This window comes from Ananas comosus, linkage group 13 (genome assembly GCF_001540865.1).
Source record: "Ananas comosus cultivar F153 linkage group 13, ASM154086v1, whole genome shotgun sequence".
Classification (NCBI taxonomy): Eukaryota; Viridiplantae; Streptophyta; class Magnoliopsida; order Poales; family Bromeliaceae; genus Ananas; species Ananas comosus.
In genome coordinates, this window is record NC_033633.1 from 588,001 (window position 1) to 604,320 (window position 16,320).

General features: G+C 40.5%; 1 protein-coding gene across 1 annotated transcript; it reads left to right on the plus strand.

Annotated features, from left to right (window-relative positions):
- On the plus strand, positions 1,343–6,616 carry LOC109719233 (vacuolar amino acid transporter 1-like). The gene is made up of 11 exons (XM_020245785.1): positions 1,343–1,910; positions 2,608–2,942; positions 3,635–3,849; positions 3,981–4,004; positions 4,118–4,298; positions 4,681–4,900; positions 5,015–5,150; positions 5,275–5,437; positions 5,658–5,701; positions 5,815–5,877; positions 5,983–6,616. The coding sequence occupies exons 1-11, from the start codon at positions 1,705–1,707 to the stop codon at positions 6,079–6,081; spliced, it is 1,686 nt and encodes a 561-aa protein (XP_020101374.1). The 5' UTR covers positions 1,343–1,704; the 3' UTR covers positions 6,082–6,616.

A 16,320-nucleotide genomic window follows, 5' to 3' on the forward strand; every position in this document is an offset into this window, starting at 1 on the left:
AATGGAGTGATAAGCACGAGGCTCCGATCGATCTCAACTGTCCATTCTTCTTACGTACGGTTGTGATCTACCGGAGCTAGGTAGGGTTTTGTTGCAAGTAGTTAATAGTGGATCTTAGTACATCTTACACGGGATTTAATTAATATTTGTGTTGTTTTAGGGGGTGTTTTAAATTGATAATTTTGGGTGGATTAAGACAATTAATTAAATTCCGCGATAATTAAGGATTTTAAGGCAGAGTTTTTATGTGATTCTCTCAAGTCTTAAAGAAGCGGGGAAAAACGCTTAGATATGCCACGTCAGCGCGCACGTGCGAGGCGCACGTGATAGGGATGTGGGAGGGGGCGTGCTTAGCTTCCGATATTAGGAAAGTGACCGGAGAGAATATTCTATTTATTGATCTCGAATGGTTTTCATAAAATACATGTGAGAAAATGCAATGGCTACGTTATCTAAAATTTATGCACCTCTACATACATACTCTATCCTCTATATAATTAGGAAAAAAGGACTAGAGAAGACGCAATAATGTTTTTTTTTTTTTTCGCTCGACATGAAACTTCTAATAAATTTAAGGATTTTTGAACATTAGTTTTTCTTTTAATTCAATCAAAATATTTTTTTTTTTTTTTGAGAGAGAGAGAAGTAGAACGCTACCTGTTTCGTTTATTTTATAATTAATAATTGATTGTAATCAAGTATTTAATGGTTGCATTAAAAAAAAAAAGGGGAATATGCAAAAAAATGGACGCTTACATTGCCCCAAAAAATGAAATATGCTAGATTACTAAATACGAGACATATATGATGCAATTGTAATAACTTTTTATGCACTCACAAATGAAGCCTAAAGAGATCGACTTACCAATTTGCTTTAGAATTGAGCGAATAATATATTCGGATTGAAAATCATACTCGATCTTGTTACAATGTATTCTAGAAAATAAAATAAAAAAAAAAGTAACAACAATGTATTTTGAATTGTTTGATCAAACCTTTAATTCCTTCTTAAAATATCAAGCTTATCACTTGGCATCACAAATTAATGACATAATATATGAAGGGAAGATGCATCTAACTCGTTCACTTTATTATTGTGACTAGGCTCCAAAATAGAAATATATTTTCATATTTATAGCATTCATTCCCTAGCTACGAACCCGTGATAAAAAGGGAAAATAATCATTCAATTTTTGACCATCCAATTAGAGAAAGTTGTGCACTACCAAATTTGTTACATCCATTCAATGGCTATGGCCCCTTTCAAATAGCAGGAATAAAATGTAAACTTATCAAAAAAAACAAAAATTTTACCCTGACAAATCATTTTAGTTGAGAATCACTCAGTAAATAAATATTCGAAATATCAATGATTTAATATAATTCTGTAGTCTCATAAGTAAGATAATAAATATGTTCCATATATACTATTGGTGGCTATAAACTAAACTGCTTTTCACAATCCACACGTATCTGGCTCAGCGGTGGCATCGCCGCGTGCATCGCATTCCTTTGTTGTTGTTGCATACCAAGGTAGATCGGGATTCCTTGTGTTTTTTTCTTTTTCTCCACAAATAATAAAACATCAGAAGAAACAAAAAAATTGAAAAAGAAAAAAAAAATCCTTATCTTCACTGCAATCTTTCATAAGCCAAAGGAGTCTTTTTTTTTTTTTTGTTGGTTCTTATTCTTTAGATTTGCGAGATGAAGAAGGATGAGGAGACTGGGCCGGACCGCGGGTTCGAGTTTGAGACCGACGACGAGGAGAACCAGGCACAGCACGACGAGGGATCCGACTACTCGCGGTCGTCGTCGGCATCCGCCTCGGCCTCCTCGGCGCATTCCTCCGACTACGGTGGCAATGAGGGTGTGCCCAGCTCTTACCAGCCCTCATGGCCGCAGAGCTACAGGTACGTAACATATATATTTACTCCTAGTAGTATATATATGTCTATATATATATATATATATATATATACACACACACAGACACACACATTAATCTCCTTCATCTCTACATGCATTTTCCTTTCTATGTTTTTTCAAATTTTTTGTACAAATACAGGTAACTTGGAAATGTTGTTTGTAGTATATATGGATGCATTGTTGGGGTGAACAACTTTGTAATACAGATTTAAGATTCGTGTGTGTGCATATGTATATTCATGTTTTTTTGGTGCTCCATCTAAGAAAAGTAAGGAGAGAGAATAATTTTCTCTTATTTGGATTGACACAGGAGAGAAGAAAGAAAAAAAAAAATTTCTTTTTTCAAAAATAGAGAGAAAGGCAGAAAAAAAAATTGTTTTCTTTTTTTTTTAATACTCTTAGCTCAAAGAACATGATAGAAAAATATATACTCTTGTTTTATAGAACGTACCATTGCTGCATAAACAGCTCCTCAAAGAACAATCACGAGGGAAAAAAAGAAAGAAAAAGAAAATTGCAAGTTTTTAAGTCTGTAAAACTGCATGTAATAGTAAAAATATTTTCGCGAACAAATTTGAAACACCACTACTTGCACTAGCTAGCAATATGTACTTACGTAGAACAAAATATTTTTCCTTTTCTGATTTTTTTTCCCTTTTTTATTGTTTGTTCTTGTGCTAGGCAATCAATTGATATGTTGAGTGCGGTGCCGTCGCCGAGGATGGGCAACATCTTGGCGGCGGGGTCGAGCCTGATGCAGGTGGGCGGGTCACTCTCGTTCCTGCGCGCGGGCTCGATCACGTTGCCTCCTCCAGAGGACGCACCGGCCACCGCCTCCCTCCTCGCAAAGCCTCCTCTCATCGTCTCCTCCCCCTCCGCTCACGCCGACGCTGACGCCGCCTCCTACGCCCCTCTCCCTCCCTCAACCATCACCCCCAAAGCCTCCTTCCTCAAATCCTCCTACTGCGAATTGCCACCCTCACCGCAGTGCTCCACTGCTCAAGCCATCATCAACGGTATCGCCATCCTCCTCTTCTAAAACTCGGTTAAAACGTATGCCACTAACTCGAACTATGATCCGTTTTGAGAAGACTTTGAGTCATTTGATGACGCTCTTGGTTTTAGAATTTGAAACGAGAGTCGCGTGAATGGTAAACTGAACACTAAAATTTTTGTATGGATTCAAAGGTTATGTAAGGTTACGGTTTGAGTTGCTTCAGTACTACATTTTATTATCCTGAATCCCTTCTGCTTTGTTTGCAATTTTTATATGATTTTACGTGTAAACTCTTACAAAAAGGGTGATATAACTTTGTTGGTCACCAAAACTTAATTTTGTTACAACTAACTAAACCTTATGTTTTGCTTCAATATTGAGTCACCGTGTCAAACTTCGTTACTTTTCCTAACAATGTGATGATGAGGCAGCGGTTTAATTATTACGTACAATGATCATATGACCATTGATTTAGCTACCATATTATTTGTGGACTTATATATATAATTCAACTGCCATGTCATCTTCAGGATATATCTATTGGGTATTGTTTAGTAATTTAGTCAAGACTCACAAGCAACTCTTTGTCTGATGAACATACATATACTTTGCCAAGCAGCTATTATGTTGTCTTTGGAGTCAAAATTATGTAACCTTTCAAAGTGCTCATCTCTTTCATCAATAGATTACTGAGGTTTGTGCACTCTTTAGGAATCAATGTTCTTTGTGGAGTGGGAATTCTCACTACCCCTTATGCAATCAAAGAAGGTGGATGGTTGGGCATGCTCTTACTGTTTGCGCTCGGCGGCATCTCCTGTTACACCGGAATCTTGCTAAAGAAATGCTTGGATAGCTCTCCAGGATTAGTGACTTATCCCGACATCGGACAGGCCGCTTTCGGAATAACTGGCAGATTATGCATATCTGTAATCCTCTACACAACTCACAACTCACATATTCAAGTTTACTGTTTTATAATACAATACAGTAATAACTTATTATAAGTGTGCTTTATACATTTAGTGTTAACATTTTGTTTTTCACTTCTTTTCTGCAGATTGTGCTTTACCTAGAGCTTTATGTGAGTAAAGTGGATTGCTCCTTTTTCACAATCAGTCAATTTTATTCATTTTTCTTTCCTCTATATTCTTTTCTTCTAATAATATCTAAGGACTCAGCAACCATTTTATCTAGGCCTGTTGTGTGGAGTACATTACTCTGGTGAGTGATAGCTTGACGTCGATATTCCCCGACGCCCATGTAAATTTCATGGGAGTTGCTCTAACTCCTCATCAGCTATTCGCTATATCGACGGCCGTCGCAGTTCTCCCCACTGTTTGGCTCAGAAACCTGAGTTTGTTGTCATATCTTTCAGGTGATGATTGCTGTAAATTCACCAGGAATTTCTTTTCTAGTAGAGAAAATTTTCGGAAAACTCCGCTGTAGTATAGCCTGATTCCACTTTACTACCGCGCGGTTCAAACTGTAGCATTTTATTAACTTACAGCTGCCATTATGATTTTCCACAAGGACCTAACTATGAAACTGGGAATGTGACAGTTCCTAAATATTATTACAGTTTACAATGTTTCAACATTTAAATGGATATTAGCTACAGGTTCAAGCACAAAACCGGAACAAAATCGGGTTGAAAAGAAGTCTTACTTTGAGCCTACTTGGAACCGCGGGGCAGTGGGGCTTCTGATGTTTTTCCTTTCATTGGAGCCAAACAAATCAATCTTAAATCTTATTTGCAGCTGGAGGAGTCGTCGCGTCATTGTTGGTGGTCCTCTGCTTGTTTTGGGTGGGTGTGGTAGACGGAGTTGGGTTCCGACCGTCCGGGACTGCATTGGATCTCTCCAACCTCCCCGTCGCACTTGGCTTATACGGTTTCTGCTATTCAGGCCATTCCGTTTTTCCTAACATATATTCTTCGATGAAGAGACGCTCGCAATTTCCGGTAGTTCTGATCTTCAGGTAGCCTTTTCATTTTCTTTTCAATCTTTACGAATGTTGATAACAGATTCTCTAGTCGGATGATCAAGCATTGAATTATGCTTTGCTAGATGATGTTCTGTTTTGTAAGTGCAGTTTTCTGCTATGCACCATTCTATATGCCGGAGTAGCTGCCGCGGGGTTTCTGATGTTTGGTGAATCCATTAAGTCTCAGTTTACACTTAATATGCCACAACAGTATCTATCTTCAAAACTAGCAGTTTGGACGACGGTACACATTTTTACGCTGGCTCAAGATATCTTTTTACTCGTAGAAAACGTAATATTCATTTCGATTTATCAAATGTTTTCTTTGAATATTTGTTCCTAATTATCTGTGATTTGTCGTGTTTTAGGTAGTAAACCCATTCACGAAATACGCATTGACGATGACTCCTGTCGCATTGTGCCTGGAGGAGCTCTTACCTTCGACTCGGCAATCTTATTTGATTGCAGTGTCAATAAGAACTGCACTGGTTATCTCAACTGTGATTGTTGCTCTTGCTGTTCCTTTTTTTGGTGAGAAACTTCGCACACATGCATATTTATTTTACAAAAAACGAAATATACATATCTATACACCTCAAAAAACATATAACATTTTGTATACATCTTCTCACACGCAACTTCACCAAACATTCTTGTTCCAACTGTGAATAAAACAATATACATTGAACTCTTTTTAAGTAGAACTGGGCCTTACTAGTAAAATTTTCATTTGATGTGCTTCTTTTTCCAGGTTTTGTCATGGCATTACTGGGGTCTGTTTTTACGATGCTAGTGGTAAGCTTGTCATTAATCTGCAGGCCATGCTTTACGTTATCGATAAACAAAACCCCCTCTTATGCTATTTGATCAGGCTCTGATTTTAATTAGTATGTTGCATATTTGATCAGGCTCTGATTTTACCCTGCTTATGCTATCTTACAATCCAGCGAAGATCACTAAATCTTTTACAGGTAATTCAATCTTTGTCATTACCATGCATGTTTCTCTCTTAATCTCAATACTAACTAGTTTTAGGATTCTCTGTTTTTTGACCCTGTATCCAATTTCTTTTCCAGGTATGCGTGTGCATTGTGATTATAATGGTTGGAGTGGTATGTTCCTGCATTGGCTCATACTCCTCAATTAAGCAGATGATTGATGCCAAAAAGAATTAGCCTTTTCCATAATCATTTTTTTTAATCTGTTGTACTTAAGAAGTGTCTAGTGGACAGAGTAAAAGTTAGCATCAAAGCTGTTAAGTGAATTATGTAAACAACAAACGAAACTGCAAAAAAAAAAAAAAAAAAAAAAAAAAAATTCCAAAGGAATTTTTTAGATGAACATAATCCCTGATATGAACCCCCAAGGATGCGGTTCTTTTTATATCTTATAAACATTCTCTTACCCTCATTAATGTGGTAAGAGAAGCTTTCATTATCTTGAAGTTAAAATAACCATCTCTTTGAAGGGTTGTTTTTTCTTTCTTTTTTTTTTTTTTATCTCGAGCATAGTTTGAATGATGGCTACAGCGATCTAAATAATACTGGTGCTTATTAAATTGCACTTATTATCTATTCTAAACCCGAAATATGAGCAGGGAAAACATTGCACATGGAGTTGTTCCTCTCCACCATTAAATAACGTAGTGTTCCATAACTACCTCTACCACTGTAGTATACTATTTGGTTTGTGATCCGTATCGAGTCCACATTATAGCCTTGCGCTTTAGATACTTATATATATATATATATAAATATATATATATATAATAGACTTAATATACATTTATAGATATAGATACTCATAAGTTATTTTTATAGTTATTTTTTTGAATTTACGATTAATATCGTTAAACATAATTTAAAATTTTTAAAATTTTTAAATTTTATGGTCAAAATTTAAGAACTCCTTACCATCAGCATAAATAATTAAATTTTATTTTCAGATAATTTTAAAATTAAAGAGCTTAAAAAATTATTTATTGTAGAAATTAAACTATTATTTATCTCTACTCCCAATACAAAAAGCGAGCAACATGCGCCGACACTCAAACGTTACTATGACGAGATCTCGCCTCAGCAAAGCCCTCTCCAATACGTAATCCCTCTTCACTCTGAATTCCACTCTATGGTAATTAATTAACTTCAAGTAAACGCTCAAAAAGGGGAAAAGAAAATTCAATAAATAAAGCACCAAAGCGAAAAAAAAAAAAACCTAAAAGAAAAAAATATACAAATTTGGATCATACATTCCAAAAATTTCTGCTTCACTGTTGTGCAAACAGCAAAACAGATCAAAGATCCCGCTCCAATCCCCTAATTTCCCAAACCCAACAATTTCTTCTTTTTTTTTAAAAAAAAAATGGAAACTACCCTAAATAATATATTTTTACAAATGCGGTAATTAGTTATTTAATTCATAGACCCTTTCCTCCTTGGACGGCAAAGAAGGCCCATCCCGCAGGCGGAACCGGGCCGGGTCGGGTCGGGTCGGGTTGGGTCGGGTCAGGGGTAGTCGCGCCAACAAAGGAGCATGGTGACGCAGCGGCGCGCGATGTAGAAGCGGGCGCGTTGCTCCCGCACGAGGCACGCGCACCGCGCGGTGAACGACGGGGCGGTGACCCGACCCCTCCCCTCCCTTAAACTCACTCCCCTCCCCCTCCTCCCACTCCCTCTCCCATTCCCCTCCTCCTCCTCCTCCTCTCTTAGCTTCTTCAACTTCTCTCCCATATTATACAACTCCATTACTATACATAGAACTCTCCCCCCACCTCTCTCTCTCTCTATGTGGATGTGAAGTGGGAGTGGGGTGTTTTCGTTTATTTATAATAGGAGAGAGGGAGAGAGAGAGAACATGTGGTGAGGTGAGGCTAAGGACCATATATGGCGTGTTTGAGGTGGAAAAGTTTTCAGTTTTTTTATTTTGTTTGCTTAAATTACAGAGTTTTTTTTTTTTTTTTGTTAAAACTCATTTTTTCACTTCTCTTTTTTATCATTCAAAAATCTATATTTCATCTATTTTTCTGTTCATGTCCACAAACATGTTCTCGCCCGCCTCCGCTGTCTCACCCTCGTCTTTGCCCATCTCTCCGTTCACGCTCATCGCGAAAAAATTGAAAAATAATTTAATTATTTTGTCATATTATACATCTCTATAAATATTTTTTCTCTTTCTAAAAAATAAAATATTAATTTTTGAATGATTAAAAAAAAAAGAAAATGGATGTTGATAAGATTTTTTTTTTTGTTATTGTTTTGAGGGTTGTAATGATTATTTGTGTGATGGGAAATCTCTCTGGTCGCTGTTTTAAATAATGCACCCTGTTCCCGAGAGTAACGTCAGGGGGACCCCTTGACGTGTTAATATAAACAAAATATAGATATGAATATTTAAATAGTAAATAAAGTTATACCCAAATTCTAAACTTTTGGTTTATATTTTTTTAATATGCATGTAATTTTAATTTGAAGAATTAGATTTTCTAAATTTTACTTAATCAAAATTATTTTAATTATACAATAATTTTGATAATATATTATGTACGTATCCTAACTTTTACTATATGTTATGTCCAATCATTATAACTAGTTTTTATTTCTGTTTTTTTTCCGAAAAATTTCTCATTGGGCTCCTTTTAGAGCATGTTTGTTTGGGTGGAAGTGGAGAGGAGGAAAGTCGTTTTCGTCCTAAACAGTTACTTCTATTATTTGGTTCGTCGTAAAAAAGTTACGATCGAATTCAAATTAACCTCAAACGACGTAATTGACTTCACCCTATCGTGGGGCGAAGCCAATTATGATGAAAAAAAGTGAAAAAAAAATAATAAAATAATATAATAGATAAAGATAGTTATATTTAAATGTACTTAATTATGTTACTAATTATTTTTTTATTCAGTTAATATATCTAAAATATGATAAAAATTGATTAGTTAAGTTTTGATATTTTCTTTATTTAGTTTGTATATTTAAAATATGATAAAAGTTGATTAATTAAGTATTAATATTTTTTTTACTTTATAATTTTATTATTGTATTACTATAATTTATGTATAAAAAAATTATTTAGTTGTTTTAAATTAAATTTTAATTCTATAAAAATATACTTATATTATTTTTATTTATTAAAATATTTATTATTTATATATAAATTATACTTTATATCATACACTTCCTACCAAATAAACATTAGAACTAATAGAACTTTACTTCCATAACTATAAAACAAATAGCATGAAAGAAATAGTTTTCACCAAACTCCACTTCAACCCAAATCCCACTTCACCCAAAGTCTAGTTTCAATGAAACAAACATGTCGTTACTGCAGGGTGCATGTTAGATTACATTGGGCTGCTCAATAAAAAAAACCAAAAAAAAAAAACTCCAAAATATTTTTTTAGCCAAAATGGAAAAAGCACTGTAAAATGGACAGGGAGCTACAGGAGGGTTTGTGTCACCTCTCCCTTGGCTCTGGTTGGTTACTTGAAAAACTTATTTATGAATTTTGATTTAATTTACTTTATATGAGATTCAATGAGAGGGGAAAAAAAAAAAAAAAAAAACTCGCTTTACAGAAAACCAAAATTATTCCTTCGATCCTTCTTTAATTGGAACCAAATTGTCATCAGTTAACTTTTTAATTAAAATAAAAAATCTAATAAATAATATGATAAAAATAACAGACCCGTGACATAATTTTTACGATTTCAAATAGTTCACAAAAGTTCTAACTCAAATGAGCGGTATAATTATTCTCTACATAGAAATTTTCTAATTAGAACATCATTATTAAATAGTAAAACCCTAGCATGTCTGCATGACTCCAGATAATTAGATTACTAAAAATTTGTGTACAAAAATGCTTGAAGAAATTTTTTTTTTTTTTTGAGGAAAAAGTAGCTCGCTACCCGCTTCATTCATAGGAAAAGTGAATTAAGCTACATGAGTGAGACAGCATGGCCTCGAAGGGGGCGAAAAAAAAAGAAAAAAAAAAAAGAAAGAAAAAAAAGATTCTAATCTAATGGTCGCACTGATGCATATTGACTGAAAGCATCTGATCCCATTGGGAGATCAACAGTTTAATCTTCTGGATTCCAATAAAAGGGTTAGGCTTGTTTGATCTGAAGATAGTACTGTTTCGAGCCTCCCAAGTGACCCACCAGCAGGCTTTTAAACCGATTGGCCCGGATCTTGATGGTGACGGTCCTTTCCTACATATCCACCTGTCCCATGTAGAAATCACATCGTCGCCAAAGTCTCAGGATTGAACACTCTCCAAGATCATTATCATTAGAAATCTAAGAAACACGCACTGAGTAAATAAGTGATCAACCGTTTCCTCATGTATCCCACACAGGACGCAGGACATATTACCAATCCATCCTCTCTTACTGAGATTATCTGCAGTGAGATATCTTTTCCTAAGAACGAGCCAGGTAAACACTTTTAATTTTAATGGTATACGGAGTCTCCAGATCTTGTTAGCGCGGGTGTCTCTCGTGCCCCCATCACTCAACACAAGATATGTGGACTTCACCGAAAATCGCCCGTCCGGACTCCACCGCCATAGTACACTGTTTAGGTCCTGTTCAATTCTAAGATTGGCGACCCTTGCCTTAAGAGTTGAAACCGAAGAACTTAATTCGTGGTCAATGTGGCTTCACACATGGCTGATGAGATGGTGGGCCAAAGTGCTGACGTGTATCCACGGGTGATCAACCAGTTCGAGTCTTCCACGTGGACATTTCTGAGTGGAGGACAAGGACATAACGGGCGCCGCTCGTGTCGGCCACCGACATATGTTGCGACACATCGCGGGCTCGAGCGGGAGCGCGGGATTATCAAAGTGCCGCGATCTAGGGACCCTCATTTTCGCCAGTTTAATTTTGCACTGAAACTAACGTACTGTTCTGGTAATTTTTTTAAAAAATAAATACAATAAAAAACTTCAAAAACCCTCCCTATAGTTCACATTTTCTTATTTTAGTACCATGTGCTTTAAAGTATGTCAATTTGATGCTTTGTGATTTTTTTTTTTTTTATTATCAATTTTACTATTTTTTTTCTTAAATCAGTGACAAAGTTAAAATTAAAGGATACTAAAGTAAATATTCGATAAACTTAGGTGAGTATATATCTAAATTTTTTTTGTATATAATTTAGCAAAATATTAACGAAAAAACTGCTGAAAAGATAAAAATGAAACCACATGGTACAAAATTAAAGTTTTCCCTAAATAAAATAACATTATTTAATTTTATTTATTAAATAAATTAAAAATATAAAATAATTATGCTACAAACTTAAAATCACAAATATCATAATGCTAACTTTTATTTACACGCAAGAAGTTGATGATACGGGTCCTATTTGGTGACAACGCAAGTCGTGTTCACGCCCGACCTTATCGATAGCTAAGTAGATAATAACTATCCAACTAATTAAAAGGTTGCCACTGACCAATGGGCGCCACCGACTCCTCCGGAAAGGTTGCCACTGACTTCTCCGGCCAACTTCCTCCTCGTGCCCCTAGCAAAGAGAAGGGAAGAGAGATAGGAAAAGAGAACGGCAAGGAGAAAGTTGGGGAGCGAAGTCAGACAAAGAAGCTGGGAAGTAAGATAGGAGAACGTCCAGGAGTAGCTCGATGGAATAAGGAGGAAGTGTCAGTTAATGAGGTCAACCACTCGGAATTACCTAGCATTGAAGGCTGTTCATTGTCCAAGAAGGTATGGTGGGCCGACGAGGTAGGATGCGCATTAACTCAGACAAATCTCTTTCACCCTGAGGAAGTTGCACCCCTTACAACACCCTTCGACACGTCGCATCTTCAAGACAGGAGGTGGTCCGACAGAGAGAGGGGGAAGATAAAACCTACTGTCGCCTCCGGTATAAAGAGATCATACAAGGACGCAGTGCTTACACCCAAACCGAATTTTGCACAGCCCCCTCGACGACCCCCAAACTTCCATTCCTTCCCCGTTCCCCCTGGCAGTAGCTCGCTCAGAGGAAGGTGTTTCAGGTGCCTGGGTAGCAATCACTGGGCGTCCAACTGTCGGGGGCAAATTCGGTGTCGAAGGTGCTTCAAGACAGGACATATGGCAAGAAGTTGCATGGATCGGCTGCCGAAGAGCGTCTACAGGGCAATGCGCGCACGACCATCATATCTCAGCGCGTTCGTCCCACTGACGGAAGAGTTCTATACCCGACAGAATCAGTGCCGCAATGCCATCCTGGTAGACGTCCTCCCGCCCAAAACCCTCGGACACTTCCCACAGAAGCATATTGCCAACAAGTTGGCGGGGCGTTTTGGGGGTTTTCCTTCTGATTTTCACGTCGCACGTTATAGTGAACGTGATTACGTCGTCTTCCTACCGGAGTGGGTGCCGAGCGAGCAACTCCTCAGCAGGGGGATTATCTCTCTGGAGGATCTCAAACTCCAATGTTTTCCATGGACCCCCTGGAGCCACGCGCGAGCGACACAGCTGACATACAACGTGTGGATCCGGTTGGTTAGTTTACCGTACGAGTGCTGGTCTGCCCGTACGGTGGCGGCACTCGTCGGTGGTTTCGGCCGGTTTGTCCGTGCAGATGACTTCTCGGCCCGAATGGCGGATCTCACGGGGTACCGCTGCCTCATCTCCGTGAATTACCTCTCGGACATCCCGGAGAACCTCGAAATCACTGTGGGGGACGCATCGATTTCGGTTTTGATTCAACTGGAGCGGTGGGGCCGCAGGGATTACGTAGCACCGGATAACCCACCAAATGAACGAACGGATCAGCACGACCCTCAGCAGGGAGGACCCGACGCGCACCGTCGTTCCGACGGCTCTGTTCGAGGGCGAAGGTCGTCAGTCGCAGGTGCCTCAAGCTCCGACGCATCGTGGAACTCGGAAATTCGAGACAGGCGGCGCTCGGCTACCCCCCCTGTCGGGCTCACATGGCGGAAGATTTCGCCATCCCCGATTGATTTACACGGGCGGCTCGACGGGAAGAAGGTAGGAGCCGATCCGGCGCCCGAGGGGAAGAAGAACAGGCGGTACATTGGGACAAAGGTCGAGGTCGTCCCGATAAGCGAGGGGAGAAAGCCCAGGCGGCTGGACGGGAAGATGGTAGGAGCCGACCCGGTGGCTGAGGGGAAGAAGAGCATGCGGTACATTGGGACAAAGGTCGAGGTCGTCCCGGTGAGCATGGGGAAGACGCCCAGGTGGCAGAACGGGAAGAAGCTCGCAGTGGCGGTCGGTCCGGGGATCGAAAGGAAGACGCCTAAGTTCGGTCCGGCGATCACCGGAAAGCGAATAGTAACGGACCAGATTTTGAAATTCTTGCGTGAAGAAGTTGACTTGTCTGTGAAAGCTGATGCGGACGGCGTAAGCAGAGTCGTGATGTCAGGCGGCGTCCCCCTATACAGGCTTCTCGAGGAGACTGTTTGCCCCCCCGAAGGCATTCCGTTTTCTCCAAGCATGAGAGAGGACTTTTGGTGTGTGTTTCGGATGTCACATCCAAAGAGGCAAGCTAAGGGTGGATTGGACTGTTATGGGGCTAAGGGGGGTTTTGGCATTAATGTCTTTAATGGAGGGAGGCAGAGAAGCATTTATTCCGAGATTTCCTTATCTTTCTCGAGCTCCCGGTTGGGCACTTACTTCTATCCGGGTGGAAAGTGTATCTTGGGAGCCGGATCGGATCTCGACATGGGCTCCTCGTCCGGATCCTCTAATTCCTTAGAGCTGGACCTGATGGTCCGCGAGGACGGTCAGGGTCCAATTATGCGGAGTGCGGGCCCTGATTTTTGGGCTCTCCAATCGGGCCTCTTAGGTTGGCTCGCGGGTCCGGGGCAGCTTGATAGAGACGAAGTTCGGGCCTTAAGACCTGCTGTCTCATACTTGCTCCTGGGCCAGTGGGTCAGCAAGGACGAAGCCGGGCCCATCAACCAGTGTGGTGGTCCAGTGGCTTTACCTCGCCACTCGGGCCTACAAGGTGGGCTCACGGACCAGATACAGAATAAAGGAGGGGAGGATCTGTTTCATGGCCCCTTGGCTTTACCTCAACACTCACAGGTCGGACCCACGGGCCCGGATTTGCAAGAAGGCGAAGAAGGCCGGGGATATACTGCGATGGAGGGTGGCGTAGCAGTCGTTCGGCGTTCGAATCTTGACATGGTCTTACCATGGGACGGACAAGCTGCTGGACCAACGGGCGAGCTCAAGGGGCCGACTAGAACCAGCACACGGCTTCTCTCATCGGCATCGATCCCGGCGCTAGAACGAGCAAAGTGTCAAAAAGCTCGTCTTCGGGAGGGGGATACCAACAACCCGACGAACCTCGCGCGTAAATGGAACAGCAAAAAGATAGCAGCGAAGAGTGCTCGATGTGGGGTGAAACTTACGGAACTCGAAGCCGAGGAGCTGCACAAGTTTATCTCGCTCGGATGATTACTGGTTATCGGGTATAAAGGTTTTCTTGGGACGTCTTTTGGGGTGTCTGTTGGGTGTGTCGACGTCTTTTGGGTTGGTGGTGTATGTGTCGATGTATCCCATGTTTAACGTTATTACTTGGAACGTCCGTGGTCTCAACGACCCAGTCAAGCGTCGTGGAGTCAAGTCGGTACTTTCGAAACATTTCAGTTCTGTCATCTGTATCCAAGAATCTAAAGTCGCCTTGGTGTCTCGCTCTTTTCTTCGATCGTGCTGTGGCTCAAGCTTCGACAGATGCCATTTCATCCCGGCCAATGGCGCTTCAGGGGGGTTAATTACCTGTTGGAATTCCAAATTTTTCTCGTGTGCAGAGGTCGTTACGCGCAATCATTCGCTAACCCTATATTTGAAACACTTGGCCAGTGGAAACTGTTTTTACTTAACTAACGTATACGGGCCACCTACATGGGACGGCAAAGAAGAATTTTGTACCGAAATTCTATTGCTTAGAGAGACATGTGTCAACAACTGGATTATCTGTGGGGATTTCAACCTCACCAGAAACCAAGCTGAGCGAACGGGGCGGCAGTGGAGTAATAGAGCGATGCACATGTTCTCCGATCTCATCGCGCAGCTCGAAGTCATTGATTTGCCTATCTCCAATCAGGAATACACTTGGTCGAATATGCAGAATGAACCGACCCTGGCCAAGCTTGATAGGTTCTTGGTATCAACTGAATGGGATCAAACCTTCCCGCAAAGTAAGGTTTCCGCTCTACCTCGGATTACCTTTGATCACACCCCGCTAGTACTCTTCACTAGGACCTTGCCTACCCCGCGGAGGTTTCGATTCGAGAGCGTCTGGCTCTCTAAGGAGGATTTCTCCGACAAGGTACCATTTTGGTGGAACGAGATCACAAACAAGAGGTCACCCATTCTCACCCTAACGGCGAAACTCAGACACTGTAGAAACAGGATAAAGGAATGGTGTAAGAATAATTTTCATAGTATATCCAAAGCCAAAGACTGCTTGCAGGAGAAAATCCGTTCCATTGATCTTCTTGAGGAACGGAGTAGCCTCACACAGGATATCCTTGATAAACGGGTCGACCTCAAAGCACAATTGCAGGTCTTACTCAAGGAGGAAGAGATCCTCTGGAAGACGAGAGCGAAACAGCATTGGCTTAAAGAAGGAGACAACAATACGAAGTACTTTCATGCGGTGGCCAATGGACGGAAGCGCAGTAACGTCATTGATTTTATCGAAGATGACACAGGCAGACAAATCCACAACGACGTACAAAAGAGAACCTACATTCTCAACTCCTTCAAACGTCTATTTGGGAGAGTAGATGAAGGTCCTACGACTCTTGGGGACTGGGCAGATCTTTACCGTGCGGACATCCTTTCAGAACCGGACGCCCTTACTAGTCCAATAACGCTAGAGGAGATCAAGAGGGCTACTTTCCAACTAGGCAGCGAGAAGGCACCCGGGCCCGACGGTTTCCCCCTTCTTTTCTTTCAAAAGTTCTGGGAGACGGTTAAGGAGGACATATTTAATATCTTCATAGATCTACAAAACAACGCTCTCTCTACGGCCCCGTCTGACTATGCTTACGTTTGCCTCATTCCTAAAAAGGAAGGAGCAAGTAAAGTGAGCGACTTCCGTCCGATTTGTCTCATGAATGGAATCCAAAAAATCATATCTAAAGTGCTGGCCAACAGACTGGCGCCCATTTTACCCGCGATAATATCTCCGGCTCAATCGGCTTTTCTTAAAGGTCGCCTACTAGCTGACTCGTTCGTAACTGCAAGTGAACTCATCAACTGGTGTGCAAAAATCGGTAAGGAATGCGTCAGCGTTAAGGTTGATTTTGAGAAAGCTTATGACAATGTAAGTTGGGCCTTCCTAGATAACATCATGAGGTTGCTGGGTTTTAACGATAAATGGCGGAACTGGATTGAACAATGCATTTGTAACGCAAAAATCGCTGTATTGGTT

Bases quoted from the DNA above. Each gene is read 5' to 3' on its own strand.
- LOC109719233 (XM_020245785.1), top strand. From the start codon at position 1,705: ATGAAGAAGGATGAGGAGACTGGGCCGGACCGCGGGTTCGAGTTTGAG. The intron at 4,005-4,117 runs GTGAGTAAAGTG...CATTTTATCTAG, and splicing joins TGCTTTACCTAGAGCTTTAT to GCCTGTTGTGTGGAGTACAT. The intron at 5,878-5,982 runs GTAATTCAATCT...TTTCTTTTCCAG, and splicing joins GATCACTAAATCTTTTACAG to GTATGCGTGTGCATTGTGAT.